The sequence below is a fragment of the Nycticebus coucang genome, chromosome 3 (genome assembly GCF_027406575.1).
Source record: "Nycticebus coucang isolate mNycCou1 chromosome 3, mNycCou1.pri, whole genome shotgun sequence".
NCBI classification, from domain to species: Eukaryota; Metazoa; Chordata; class Mammalia; order Primates; family Lorisidae; genus Nycticebus; species Nycticebus coucang.
In genome coordinates, this window is record NC_069782.1 from 109,347,677 (window position 1) to 109,363,104 (window position 15,428).

The 15,428-nt window shown below is 40.0% G+C and overlaps 1 protein-coding gene across 2 annotated transcripts in view; it reads right to left on the reverse strand.

The window, feature by feature from the left end:
- BICC1 (BicC family RNA binding protein 1) overlaps positions 1–13,972 on the reverse strand; it is a 320,218-nt gene extending 306,246 nt beyond the window's left edge. For both annotated transcript variants that reach the window (XM_053585644.1, XM_053585645.1), the window contains exon 1: positions 13,604–13,972. In XM_053585644.1, the coding sequence (XP_053441619.1) occupies positions 13,604–13,793 (190 nt within the window). In that variant the 5' untranslated portion in view covers positions 13,794–13,972. The remainder of the gene's footprint in view (positions 1–13,603) is intronic.
- Positions 13,973–15,428: the final 1,456 nt, after the last annotated feature.

The following is a 15,428-nucleotide window of genomic DNA, read 5'->3' on the forward strand; positions in this document are numbered from 1 at the left end:
AGCCTGGCTACAGTCATCAGCTCTGCATGGGTATCAAACTTGTTTGTGCTGATACCTCGTTTCAAGCTTATAACAGACATACTTGTAACGTCCTTCTCTAAGAGCTTGTTGGATGCCTGTGAGGGTCAGTAGGTCTCAAATGTAGTCACCCAGAAGTGTAGGAAAGGCAGTTCCCCTGAGGTAACCCTTGACCCTCCTCATAGAAGAGACAAAAGCTGATAGACAAATGCAGCTTCTTTTCATACTTTAGGTAAACAATTTAGGGACGCAATCTCTGGGCCTTACTAGAAGTGAAAGTTACCCTCAGATAGTGCACCACTGTATTTGCTTTACCATCTTCCTATATGACTTTTTATACCCTTTTTGCATTTTGTTTTGTGATGTAGAGGTAGGAGACCCAAGGCTAAGGTAAGCATTAAGTAAGCAAAGCCTTACTCCATGTGATCTATTTTTGTTTTCTGTTAACAAGTAAGTTTTCTTTCTTACATTCGATTGTGTTTCTTTTAAATGCAAAAGACTTCATTTACTTATGCAGTACCATAATATGCACTCATTTTTTTTCTAACATATGCAACAATTTCCCTTTGTACATGGCTTCACTACTCCCAAATGATGTATAATGAGAGAAAACTTTCACAACCTTGAAAGCTAATCGTTTACACAGAACTCCCCTGAAATTCAAATACATTTTTATAATTCATTGTTGCTAAAGCCCAGTTGTTTTGACTTGCTGAAATATACTTTACATACATATGCATCTCAGATGTCCACTTGCTGATAGTAAATAAATTTTTGAAGCCAATGTGTCTGTTTAGGTGACAATATAAGTGCCAACAATGTTTTATTAAATTATGGATCTCTGGGGGAAAAGTCAAAACTCTGTAGATGAATGATAACCTCCTGTTTCCTTTTCCATATAAAAGAATTTAATTAAAAGAAAACATTCCCCGCAGAATAAAATCAACAGATCTTTACATGAATCCTTCTATAACAGTTAAGCCAAATACATTTTTTGGCTCTTTTCAATTAAATCATTATAATAAAGCAATTAAAAAGATAAAATCTTGTCAAAGTATTGACTTTGCTGGTGCTTTTTACAAAAAAAATCTCAGAACACAATAAAAGAAACAACTCAGAACATAAATAATACAAGCATCAATGGATTTACATGCAAGATAAGAGAAATTTAGGCATACAGATGTCTTGATTTTTTCTTGAGATTTCACTGTAATGAACATTATCACATTTCACTGCCATAGAACTCTAGTGGTTTATATGCTAGAAATAAACCTTGGCACATGAAGCTTGTTAACTGGACATGTTAGCAGAGAAAGAAAATGTGATAAAAAGATGCTACTTAGGGAAACATATGATCTCTGTTGTTCATCCAGCACAATGTGTTAATACCAACAAGTCTCAACTATGATTTACACTGTGATCTCTGCTCAATTGCTGTGGAAACCTTTAAATTAGCTAGCATCTAGCCCACAGAATTCAGGGTGCTGCAAACTTGACTGCCAAAATGTTAGAAAAGAGAGCTCATGGTTAGCTCTCTTGTAAGTACTTGCTCCTCCCAAGCCAAGATACGCCATCTATCCTCATTCCACCCCATTACCCATTTGCTGTGAATACTCATATGTTTTGCACAGATCAAGACAAATTCCTGCCAAAACTACTCATGTACAGAGTACTGAGTCAGCCTGGAGAGTACTATTAGGTTTATTAGTACTATTACGTTTATATTGTGTAGTGTGCAAAAGACCCGGAATATTGGAACTGAAAGAGATTTTAAGGAACATCTAATCCAAAATCCTGACAGGTTGTCCAAAGTAACCAAGTCAGTAGCAAGACTGGGCCATGAACTCAAGACACCTGACACCTGGGTCAACCACGCTGGGGAGAGAAATGATGTCCTTTAAATTCAAAATAACTCAATGACTATCCTAGTGATGGAGCACACTAACATAAAAAGACTACTCTTATTTTTGAGAGTAGATTATCCCTTATCTGAGATGCTTTGAAATCATATTTAAATAAATATGTGAAAATGTGTTATTCTAAGAACAAGATAATTCAGTATCTATAACTAAATAAACTGAAAAGTTATTAATATATTATCAACCTTGGGGATAAATTTCAATTTAACAATTTTAACCTTGATAATTCATCAGTTTAATCCAGATTAAATATTGGTATAACTTACTTAACATTAACCTCACTGGAATCTGATCATTAAAATAAGTTTTTCCTATCCTCATTCAAAACTCCACAATAATGCACTATCACTAATAGTACAACATTCTGCGTACCCCTTAGACTGAGGGGTGAACAAAAACCATCTTGCATGTGAAGAACTGCTCTACCTTACTTATGTTAAGGCTAAACTGGTGTTTCTTAAGGCCAAGCACATGACTTAGAATTAAAGTTCCATTCCACGAGGTCAGTGCCAGGTCCACTGACCCATAATGGAACAAAGTTTTTAATCCTGATACATCATGGGTCATGTATTCTATAAACACAGTCCATCTATTTCTACAGCATCTTGCACTGGGCTAGATGCTGGAGAAGAATAGGAGATTAATTCGAAAAGTATAGACACTAATAGTGGCCCCACTTTATATACATTATCACATAATCTTCATAATAACCCTTAGAGACAATTATCATCCTTATTTCATAAAGGAAGAAGCTGAGAAAACTTAACCAAACTTGGAGAAGGCGGAATTTTAGAACATCTGCATTCTTGCTAGGAATTCTAACCCACCCCTGTGTCTCATATCAAGCTTCTCTGCATATCAACAGAAAGATCATGGAGGCAATGCAACTTATTCTGGAGTGTAGTTTATCATCCTAAACTTGTCTATGATACGTCACCATAAACACTAAGAGTCTAGCTTCTATAACAACCACCGTAAGAGGAAAACTGGTGTCTAAATGCATTCAGAATTCCAAAAAGAAACCAGGGCTCCATATTTAAAGAGTTTATAGCTGCTTTTTGTCCTGCAAAATACAGATACCAATGGCATATGTACCTTGTGGGTTGTTGCTTAGAGGTGGAGACACCCACACACATAAAAAGCTAAAACACTGCCCCACACATGGTAAGTATTCAATAAAAACTTGCTGCTTTCGAAATCACCATCATTCTTCACTACCCACATTCTTCATATTTTTCCCTGGAATAGAGTTCCAAAAGTGAAAAAAGCCATGTCATCATGTTCTATAACAGTTAAGCCAAATACATATGATGGTTCATAACTATAAAAAAATTTTTTTCAACCATATGTACTATTACTCAACTATAAAATTTTAATTCTGAAACTGCTTAGAAATACAAAAAACATTTAATATTTTAAATTAACAAGCTAGATACAAAATTGTAGTTAATACTGTAATAGCAAGTACATAAACTCTATGCAAATCATCAAGGACTACTGTTTCAAGGCAGAAAAATAAAAGTAGCTATTTGGATGGTAAGATTGCTGATGATTTTTTTTTTAATAGTTCCCTTCACATTGCTTTTTAATTTTTTTTTCTTTTTTTTTTTGCAGTTTTGGTCGGGGCAGGGCTTGAACCCACCACCCCGGGTATATGGGGCCAGCGCCCTACTCCTTGAGCCACAGGTGCCACCCTGCTTTTTAAATTTTTATAATAAAAAGCATGGGATTTTTAATTATTTCACAATGTATCAAGTAGTTGTCTATTATGCCTAATGTAATGAAAGTGTGTAGGAAAACTGCATGCGTTACAAGTGTATTGTGCAATAATAGATTACATATACACATACACGTATATATCTACACATATATGTGTACGTATATATCCCCTCACAGGAATATATACGCCACTATAAACAAAATCCCAATTATAAATTATGTTCCCAGATGAAAATCCTTCAAGACAGTTTAATAACATGGAAAAAGTATTAGTTTCAAGGGTAAGGAGAATTAAAGAAAAGAATCTGAATCTTCTTAACAATATTTGACCATCCTCTAATCACCAGCAATGTTTCTCAGAGTGTGGTCCTGGGACCATCTTTATTAGACTCACACAAAATTCTTCCCAAAATGCTGATCCCTGCCACCCGGACCACCCGCTAAGCTACAAATCAGAATCTCAGAAGGAGGCCCACAGTCTTTTTTTAAACAAACACCTCAGGTGACTTTTATGTCGATAAATTTTAAGAAACATGGATCCTTAAACACACTAATCATATAAAATAAACATCACTGTAAATTTTCAGTGAAAAAGGCAAAACAGAACTCTACCTCTATACTGGTAGTTCAATTGCTTCTTGATATCTCACAACTGCCAGCTCAACTAAGCCGGGTGTGGGGACCAAGGGTGCAAGGAGCAGATACCCCACAAACCTGTCGTGTCTTCTGCCTCATCTGCGAAACTTACAGAAAATAATTTTGCAAAATTGACCAAGAGTCTTAAAATGTCCCTTGTTCTTGCCCTAAAAATTTCACTAGACTTTTTCCTATGAGAATAATCAAGGATGCGTAATAGATTTTTAGCCAAAAGTATTTGGGGCAGCAGTACTAAATAGTCATCTGCTGTATTTTGAGTATCTGCTCTGCACCTGACACTTGTGGATGCTTTACATACAGTATTTCTAACCTTCACAACCTAAAAGATAGATACTTACATCCCCCATATTTTTATTTCAGGTTAATGTGGGGGTACAAACAACTAGGCTAAAATATATGCATTTGTTAGGTGGAGTCCTTCATGAAGTTGTGTCCCACACACAAGAGGTGTGCCATATACCCTTACATTGTACGCAATAAGTGGAACCACAACAGTAACCCTTCCTCCCTCCCTCTGCTGCCTCTCATGTTCTCTCTCCCCTCAACTTAAATTGAATTGAGTTTTTCTCTTGTGTGGGTGTGTATTAGATCATCTACTGGTCTCATATTAGTATTGAATACACTGGATACTTGCTTTTCCATTCTTATACTTCACTAAGAAGAATGTTCTTCAACTCCATCTAGGTTAATACAAAAGATGTAAAGTCTCCATCTTCTTATGGCTGAATAGTATTCAATGGTATACATACACCACAGCTTGTTAATCCATTCCTGTTTTGGTGGGCATTTAGGTTGTTTCCACATCTTGGCAATTATAAATTGAGCTGCAATAAACAATCTAGTGCAAATGTCCTTATGATAAAAATTTTTTTTTCTTCTGGGTAGATGCCTAATAATGGGATTGCAGAAGCAAATGGGAGGTCTAATTTCAGTTCTTTGAAGATTCTCCATACTTCCTTCCATATCACCATTTTAGAGATAAGAAAACTGAGGCTCAAGTCTATACTTGAGAAGAAGGTAATAAAGAAGTTATTAACCTGCCCTCGGCCATATAGCTAATAGCTAATAGATGATAGAGCCAGGATTTGAATCCGGAGCTGTTTAATTAGAAACATTAAACTCTTTCTACTGTCTGGCCACCTAAAAATGTCCTAAAATGTTGTAATGTTGAAACAAAGTATGATAATCAAGGGAATTATGGAGACACTTAAAGCCGTGTTCTTTAAAAAAAAAAAAAAAACAGAATGTTGTTAAAATAAACACTCATGAATGTACCATCCATTGCCTTAGAAAAAGAACTTTACAAGTGTTTTTAATGTGTATTTTTTTTTTTTTTGAGACAGAGACTCGCTCTGTCACCCAGGCTAGAGTATAATGGTGCACTGATAGGTCACTGTAACCTCATACTCCTGGGCTCAAGTCATTCTTGTACTTCAGCCTACTAAGTAGCTAGGACTATAGGCACGTGCCCCTACACTTGACTAATTTTTCTATTTTTTGTAGAGACAGGGTCTGGTTACGCTACCCAGGCTGGTCTTGAACTCCTGTCCTCAAGTGATCCTCCTGCCTCAGCCTCCCATGTAGCTGAGGCTATGGACACCATGCAACCACCCCTAGCCTTGAATGTGCTTATGATCACCTGGAGATTATGTTAAAATGTTAAAAATGTAGATTCTGATGGATTTGGGGAAGAGCCTGAGATTGTGCATTTCTAACAAGCTCCCACGTGACACAGACACTGGTGGGCTAAGGATCCCACAGTGTGTAGCATGATCTAAGATGCTCCTGTGTGCCTCTTCTGCTTTTATCCCCCTTTATCCCCATAAAAGGTAAGCAAGCACTATCTCAAATTTTCTGTCAATCATTCCTTGTTGAAGCCATTTTCTTGAAGAAGTTGTAAGAGGCACACAGTGGGTGTCAGTGAGCATTTGTTCAGTGAATGAATGACACACACAAGCAAACTGAGGTAGGTCTATAAAGCGGCCATGAAAACAAAGCCCAGAGCCCAGAAGGAATGCAGCATGGTCTGAACAGAAAATACCCATGGCAGAATGCTAAGTGAAAAAAGATGGGAAGTAGGATTCCAGCTTAGAAGTGAAGTCACAAGATAGACAGGGACTTCTATCTTGGTTTCATCTGCATCCCCAAACCTAACACTGTACCTGACATATGGTAAGAATTCAGTATGTGCTGCAAAAATAAATTATATGTGGGCATATTTTTAAAAGACCAGAAAAAAATTCCTAAAATATCATCAGTAGTTATTGCCAGATTCTGGACTTAAGCATGACTTTGGGTTTTTCTTTTTTTCCATCTGTTTATACTTTCCAATTATTCTATAATAAGTGTGTATTGCTTTTATAATCAGGGGGAATAAACAGCAGCAGCTAATTTTCAAATCCTACATCTAAGCACCTTCCTACACAGAAATGTAGGTAAGCTCCAGATCAACACAACATGCACAGTAATATGGGCTTCATCTTTCCCACGAGGACAGAGGAACTGCATCAGAGCTAGAAAGGGAGCATTATTTTCTACATGCCAAGTGCCACAAATGAAAAAGAGACTTAACACTTGTTACAAATATAAAGGCTTTCATCACCTATTAGCAGGCAGAAAAAGGATTTTAAAATGCATAATGTCCACAAAATGTTTCTATTGATGATTTTGTGCATTTTGAAGACTGTTCTAAGTAGTAGTGCCACAGGGATTAAAAATCTAATGTGGAGACTTTTGCAACATAACAATGAAATTTTCTTGCCAAGATCATCCCCACACACTGCACGACATTATAAATTAACATTAAAGTTGTGCCTCATCCCCATTTATTAAGTATTTCACATTTAAAAAAAAAAAAAAATATATATATATACACACACATATATTTTCCCACACATTTTTAAATAAAATGAACTAAGGATAAACCACCTGGTGTATCTTATCAGCTCATCATTGTGAACAACTGCAAGAAGTAAAACATGTCACAAATTTCAGGGTAACTCAACTATCAAACTGCCTCCAACTCAGGTCATCTTCTGAAAAACTTTACGCTTTGTTAGCCAGATTTTACCGCAGTGACCAATCTTTGAAAAGCCAAAGGGCAGAATCATGAACTACACTGAACTTGTCCGTTCTAAAAGAAATTGAGGAGAGGTGACAGTGGGGAGGAGGGGGGACAGAAAGGACATCTTAGAGTAATAAAAAGCAAAATGGGCATTTGTATTATATCATGTACTTTCCAAAGAGAAAAACATTTGGAGCAAACAATGGAGATTTTAAAAATACAAAAATAGTTCTAGCACTTAGTAGCTCATGTTCATAAGTGGAGTAACAAGATGAGAACAGCATTAGATGATCAAAGGCATTTCATTCTTCATTTCATTCTTCATTCTATTCCTGGATTATACCAAGAAAGAAATCCTACTAACATATAACATTACCAAATAATCTAAATTTCTGGGGATTATCAATGCAAACAAAAGTCTCTAATACAAGTACAAGTTTTGTGTCAGCCGTAACTTGAAATTAGGGGTCACAATGCTGCTCTGCTTTGCCTACTATGGGGAAACTATAGGTTGCACCACTCAGCACCCATTCTGATCTCTCTTCCTTCCCTACTTCTACCAGAGAGGCTGGAAAAGAAACTATATTCCCAGAGTTTCTTGCAGCAAAGAGTAGCCAAATAAATACAGATGGGAGCTCCAGAGAGAATTGTCACAGAAAAATGCAAACTCTTAAACAGAAAACAATTTTTGTTCTTCCCCCCCTCCCCTATGTAGGCCACAGACGCACACTCAGGCACAGCCAGAGCCGTATTGCAAAAGTGAGGCCAAAAGCCACAGGCTGAAGATGGTAGAGGCTAGAGGAGGGAAGACACTGGGCTTCTGATGCCCTTGAGCAGTTCCTGGGGCCTGGCATCCTTGGCCTCAGTCTTCTAGTTAGGTGACAAAGATAAACCCCCCTGGCTTGTTTAAGCCATTCTGTGTCAGGTTTCCTGTTAGTAACAGCCAAATACATTCCTGCCTGTAAAAGTCATCGATACAATGCACCTCTCTAGCCGCATGTTATCAATGATCAACTTAACCAAATCCCCACCCTCCAAGTCTTCATGGAGAAAGCACTTACTGAGAGCGCCCGCTACATGCCTGTGCATGCAGCGTTTCATCGTCCCTCTTGTTATGTCTTCACACACTGCGGTGAAGGAGGACCCTCATCCAGGCTAGTCTGACAACAGCTCCTGAGCTGACATACTCCACAACCTCTGATGTGTGTTTTTTTTTAATCTATAAAGCAATTTTAACTCTCAATTCTGCTCTGTGACTCAACTAAAATTGCCCTAACAAACTTTCTGATTTTTGAGGAAGGCTTTCTCTAAAAAGTCAAAAAGGAAAGAAAGGAAAGGGGAAAGGAAAAGAAAGGAGGAAAAGGAAAAGGAAAGGAGATTCAAATGCTATTTAAAAAAAAAAAGAGGTGGCAAACATTTGCTTTCTAGTGTTTTGAAATCTTCATTGATCACACAGGACAGAGCTGCCCCTGGCACTGAGTTAATGTTTGTTCAGCACCATGTCCCTGGCACTGGGCTAGGCATTTTACAAGCATCTTCTCAGTCATCACTCACAATTTCCCTACAAGGTAGAGCTATTATTATCCCCATTTTAGAGGTGAGCAAACAGAACATTTTAACTCAGGCTCAGCATTTTCTTTGCAAAAGCTCCTCTTTAGACACCAACCATGACTTAAGCTTAGCACAACATATAACTCGCTGCTAGTCTTTAGGAAAAACGTCAGAAGCAAATGGCTCAGGACCAGACAAGAATGAAAAACACTCAAACCAAGAACAATTACAGCTGAAGAGGGTGAAGGACTCTCCCATCCTGAGCAAAACTTAGAATTCCACATTCTCGTCTAACGGAGCTCTACTCAGGAGATACTCACCTTTCAAGGGCTAAAACACTCAACACACAGCAAGATACCAGGAAGGACAATTATAATATTAAGATACCTGTGAATCTTCATTAAACATAAAATCATTTAATTCACTTTCCAACAGAGTTGATTTTCATTTTCAATATAAGAATGTGCACTTTATACATTTTTACAGTTTACAACCAAATATTATTAGATGATTCAGCACTTCCTATGTGGCTAGCACTGAGAAAGTTCTTACTTTTCTTGTCTTAATTGTCACAACTACCTCAGTATGTAAGAATTTTTGACACACCCCGTGAGAAATGGTGTTGCAGGTGATGAATTTTCCCAAGCTCCCTATTAAAAGGTAACACCAAGATTCAAATCTAGATCTGGGTCCTAGCCCTGTCATCTTAACCAGTGAGTTCATAATGTTATTTCATTAGTTCTTATGGTGTTTTAGCCTTGATCGAGCATGAGTAGAAAACCTGATTCAATTACGCTTCACTTTTAGTACTCCCCCGTCTTCATATTTCTTCCTGCTCTCACAAAAGATGTCTAAGAAATTATTTACTCACCAAATCATAAAACAGCCTTCACTGAAGTTTGCTCTGCTACTCAAGCAAGCAGCAGTAACTCATGCCAGTTCTGCCTATCACTGCAAAAACTAAAAACCCAACATGGTTTTTAAAGTCTTTAGCAGTAGTATCACAAAAGCCCACCAGATGTCCATCTCCATTCATGAAAATAGGCCATTTTCACCCTTGTTAAAACTCCCTACTTTCTCTGCTTGAAATACAAGAAATTCAAAACTTTGACAATGCCTATGCTTCCAAATTTTATGTGGGAATTTTTAATTTTATGGTACACACGTTTACTGCTGTAAAAAGATAAGTATTAATATAGGAATACCATGTTTGTTCTCAGTGTTATAAGCAAACACATTTAATTGACTTAAATAAATCAATATTATCTCATGTGAAGCATGAAATTTAAATTTTGAAGATCAACATTAAATTAAAAATAAATTTTACTTATCACTAAAATAAATTTTACTTATCACTAAAAATGCTGTCCATGGTATTCATTCCAAGGCTGACCACACCTATCAATAACCCAAACTGAACTGAAAGATAAATTCCAATTTACAAAACTATAACGTAATAAAATTGATAACCTTTCTTTAGATTCAACAAAAATGTTCGATCCTTTTCATGGCTATTCCAAAGTAGTTACTAGACTTAAAAAAAAAAAAAAGGAAAGGAAAAAAAATTAGAGAGATAGCCCTACATTTTCAGCCTGGTAGTTTTTATGTATGCCAACTTTTAGGATTCAATGATCATCCAAGAACAGCATTTCATTTCTTTGACTACTACCCTATTGCCCGTATTGTAACCTCACTGAATTTTTGGTCCATTGCGTAGAAGAATTTCTCTACTAATAAAAATACAACTCATTAAAGATTAACTTGCCCCCAGGACAGTCTCTCTGGAAATAAATTCCAAGCATTATAATCACCAATTTACAGACTGAAGACTTAAAGGCAGATAATCTTACTTACTTAAATTCGAAACTTATACATATATTAAAGCAATTATAAACAAAAAAATAGTAAATCCTAATTCACAAATAATCAGAAACCCAACCAAATACAGACTTCACTTACTTGCCACCTTTCAATTAAAAAGTTTTCAACCCAAGAATATCTAACAATACTAGAATATTTCTTGACTTGACAGACTTACTGTCTTGGTTGCTATCTATTTTACTTGGTTGCCATTATGAACTTATAAAAGTTCTTTTCTTCCCCAACTATTTATTAAGTATATATTGTATGTCATAAATTGTGGTAGGCACTGGAACTCTTTTGAATCCATGATATAGTATTTATTATTAATAACAATAAAAACTGTTTATTGTTTTATTAAGTTATTATCATTTACTGAACACTGTGACAATTTTTAGCTTATTAGGCATTATCTCTTTCAATTCTTATAAAATCCTAAGAGAAAAGTCCTAATCTCGGCCCTTTTTCCAATGGACAAACTGAAGGCAGAAAGAGATTCAGGAATTTTCCCAAGGTCCTGTAGGGATCCGAACCAGGTCCGAGTGATTCCAGTGCGCACATCTGTGTTTGGGTCACCAAGGGGCTGCTTCATATACCACAATGGTTCCAAAAGATTGTAAGGGAGCTGAAAAACTCCTATTGCCTAATGATGTCATAACGTTGTAATATATGACATAACACATTACTTCTTCTGTTTGGACACATAAATACTTACCATTGTGTTATAGTTGCCTACAATGCTCAGTAACATGCTGTACAGATTTGTAGCCTGAGCCATAGGCTATACCATATAGCCTAGATGTGTAGTAGACTGTACTATCTAGGTCTGTGTACCTAAACTCTATGATGTTCACTCAATTATGGAAGAACTTAATGACATATTTCTCAAAATATTTCCCAGTCATTAAGCAATGTATGATTGTATTGAGGTTATTTTAAAAAAAACGTTAACTGTGCAAACCAATTCTAAACCATCTCATGTCAGAATACTGTATCTGCCAAGGAAATAGCCTTTAAAAAAAAATCGCCCGTATTTCATTTTATTCAAAATGAATTAATTCAAAAAAGAAATCTATTTCTAAAGCTTTGGTTATATACAGGTGAACATCCCAGAAGCTAATATCACTGTGCTACTTGTCTGTGCACAGGTAGAATGGGTTAAAGATGATGTAGTACTATTAAAAGATCCATCTTTCAAATCACTCCATCCAAACTCACACAGAAAACAAACTGGAAACTTGTTGACAAGGATGAGTATGTGGTCTTATCAAACAATCCCACAATTATTTTCCTGACATAAATTTAAATATCCCATCCTATAATCAGAAACTGGACAAAAAGAACCAAAGAACAGATAAAATAACTAAATTGAGTTACTGAAACGCAACTGGGGCTTGAATTTCCAAATCCACTTTGTAATATTCTTATTTGAACAGTTTATCACAGAAGTAACTCTCACAAGTTACATAATTCAAGGGGAAAAGAGAGGGAAGGAGAGAGGGAGCAGAGACACGACACACATTAGGGATGTTTATCAATAAAAAATAAGCAACAAGGGAGACGAGTTTGTAGCACATCCAAAACCGCCTGCCAAACACTCCTGCTATTTGTTTCCACCAAGTTATTGTTTTGGAAAACATGTTGTTCTCTCTTAAAATAACCTACTTAATTGCTGTAAAAAGCCACTGCATCTCCACAGAGAACTAAATCGCTCCCATACTGCGATGTATTGACTGATAAAGTCAAAGTAAGTTATGCATGAGGCCACAAAAGAAAAGTTAGAAAAACTCCAATCCTCCCGAGGTAAAAGGATAGTAGCTACTGAATGAACCTTCCCCAGAGTCCTCAGTGACCAAGGTCTGGTCCTCTATCATATCTAAAGTAAGACAGTCATTTAGAGGGCCTCTTTTCTCTTTCTGGATGTGGGATATGAGCCACAGTGGTAGCTACAGGTAGGCTAGTTACTAACATGTTTAAGGAAGGTCAAAATGACCTTGGACGCTGTAGGGTTCACTCCAATTCTCATGTTAAAATCAGAATTCCTTTCGTCCAGAGTGGTTAAAGCCTTTCAGCCAGGCAAGGTCCCAGAGAAATTAAGGAGTTTCAAAAAATCCCAAATTGTGAAACACCAATTCAGACATCCATAGCACAAGAGGATTTTTATGGACTGAATGTAACTCAAGATGTGTTTTATAAGCCCGTTAGGGATGAACACACACTGTCCTCAAACACAGCACCGCTGCCCTGACACAATCCCCAAGCTTCGGCTGCTAACCCCAATCCTGGCCCCTCCGAACACAAGGTTGGGGGCGGAGGCCGGAGCTCCAGGCTTAAGTCTTGACATCTGCAGCGCATTTCCCAATAGCCAGACCAGGCCCCTCAGCTGGAGGAAGTGGATACTGACAAGGGGAGAGAGTGAAACGGAGACACAGCTAGAATTCGGGGCTGCCAGGCAGTGGGGAAAGAGTCAGGGATACTCCAGGAGACCTGAGTGGGTCCGAATGGCACAGCCCAGGTGTCCTGACTAAAGTTGACATCTCCAAAGTCTAGGACCTAACTTGGGCACGCCGATACAAAGTCGGCCTTCGGCTTTTCTGAAGACGGTCAAGTTAGCACAGGGCCCCCAGTGCCTGGAGACCTGAGAGGCGTGGAAGGGTGGGGAGCCCCGCGAGGTCTCCTTTCCCGGGGCGTCCAGCTCCGCGGGGGCGAGGGACGGAGAGCTAAATCGGCTGTGGGCCAGCGCAGCGGGGGCCGGGGATGTCCGGGAAGGAGTTAGAGGTTTAGTCCCAGAGCCGGGAACGCCGGGGATGCCTACCTTGTAACATGGCCTCAAGTTTCTTCCTGTCCACGCGGAAGCGCTCCTCGCTCCACTCGGGGCTGTGCTGGGACGCCCCAGCGACCAGGTCGTCCTCGGAGCCGGGCATGGGAGAGTCGGTGCTGCGCTCGCTGTTGGAGCCGGGGTCCGACTGCGCTGCCAGGTAGCCGGGCTCACCCTGGGCGGCCATGGTGGGCGCCCGGCGCCCGGGCTCCGGCTGCCCCCGCCGCTCTGCCTGCGCCGCCGCCTCCGCTCGCCGGCCGGGCTCGACTGGCTCCCCGCGCCGCGGCGCTAGCTCGTCCCCCCGCAGCCGCCGACGCCACCGCCAACGCCGCCGCCGCCGTGGAGTCCCCGGCGCATCCCAGCCGCGGGCGCCGCCCACGCCGCACGCCGCCCCGGGTCGCGCTCCGGGTCCCGGGCCAGAGGCTGCGCCGCCCCGCGCCTGTAACGTCCGAGCGGAGTGAGCGCGCCGCGCCGCCCGCGCCTCCATCCGCAGGGCCCGGAGCCCCCTCCCCGCCCGCCGCCCCGCAGCCGCGCGCTCATTGGCCGGCCCGGTCCACGGGGAGCCGCGGCGGGCGGGCGGCCCCTGGCGCTCACTCACACTCGCGCGCGCACACACACACCACGTACACACTCCCACTTTCTGCGCTTACACGTATAAATCCTGTCCGCACTTGGACTTCCCTAGCTCTCCAAACACAAACACTCTGCACGCACACGAAGTCTACACAATTCCTCATACACACGCCAATCACGTACATGCTACCACTTCCCCGCTCTTACACATACAAATCCCGTCCCCTACATATTCTCATAATCCTCCTCCAAACACAGACACATGCCAAGTTCAATCACAGCATACTACCCAATGCGCACAAAGTGCATCCACAATTCCGCTTCTATTTACGTGCAAGCTACATCCTGAAACTCACAGCCGCAGTCACTCCTACAAGTTTGAAAGTGAAGTGAAAGAAAAAAAAAAAGGCTTGAGGAAGAAATAATGTGTGTCTTTTCTAATAATAAATTACTGGGCCTGTAATTTATTCCTACAGGTTCAAACCCGGACCGTCCTCTCATCCCAGCAAAGTGGCCTTCTGCACAGGAGGTGGACAAGAGGCTTACTCTTTTTATTCTAAGAGGAGATGTTTTTCTTGAATGGAGTGAGGAAGGGATCATTTTCTCTGGGATTCTCAAGGCATGAAATCAACGGATTTTTACAAAGAAGCTGGAAGATTGCAATGGTGGTGAGCTGGATCCAGCTGGCATGTGGGCTGGGTTGTCTTGTCAGGGACTGAGGGCTCTTCTGGGTTCTCAAGGTCAGTCTGTCACAGATGACAGCCAGTACTGAGCCTAACTGCCCAGGCCAGCCCACCCACTGCCTCTGTCAACTTGGATGTGAAGCACCAGGGAAGAGGAGACTCTCTTGTACTGGGGTGCCAGGGGAACACTTTCTTCCCAGTTCACAAAGTTTTGTGTTATTTGTTTGTTTCTTTTTCTCAAAGAGAGGGAAGATGGAGATAGCAGTTTGTCACTGCACCCTGAGACAGGCTTACTACCCTCTTAAACCTTATCAGTGGCATGGACCTGTGGATAATGGTGGAATGCATTTAAGGTTGACAGGAATTGCCTCTGGGGTGGGTACTGTGGTGTAATTTAGATGAGAAAACAAAGACATGGAAAAATAAGTGAGTTGACTAAGGTCACACAGCAGCAAGTAATGGAGCAGGAATCAGACCCCAGGTTAGTGTGTCTGATACAGAATCTCCATAAAATCTTGCCTTGTTGAGCAGAGACCCTCCTGCTCAGAGTCACTTCCTGAAGAGCT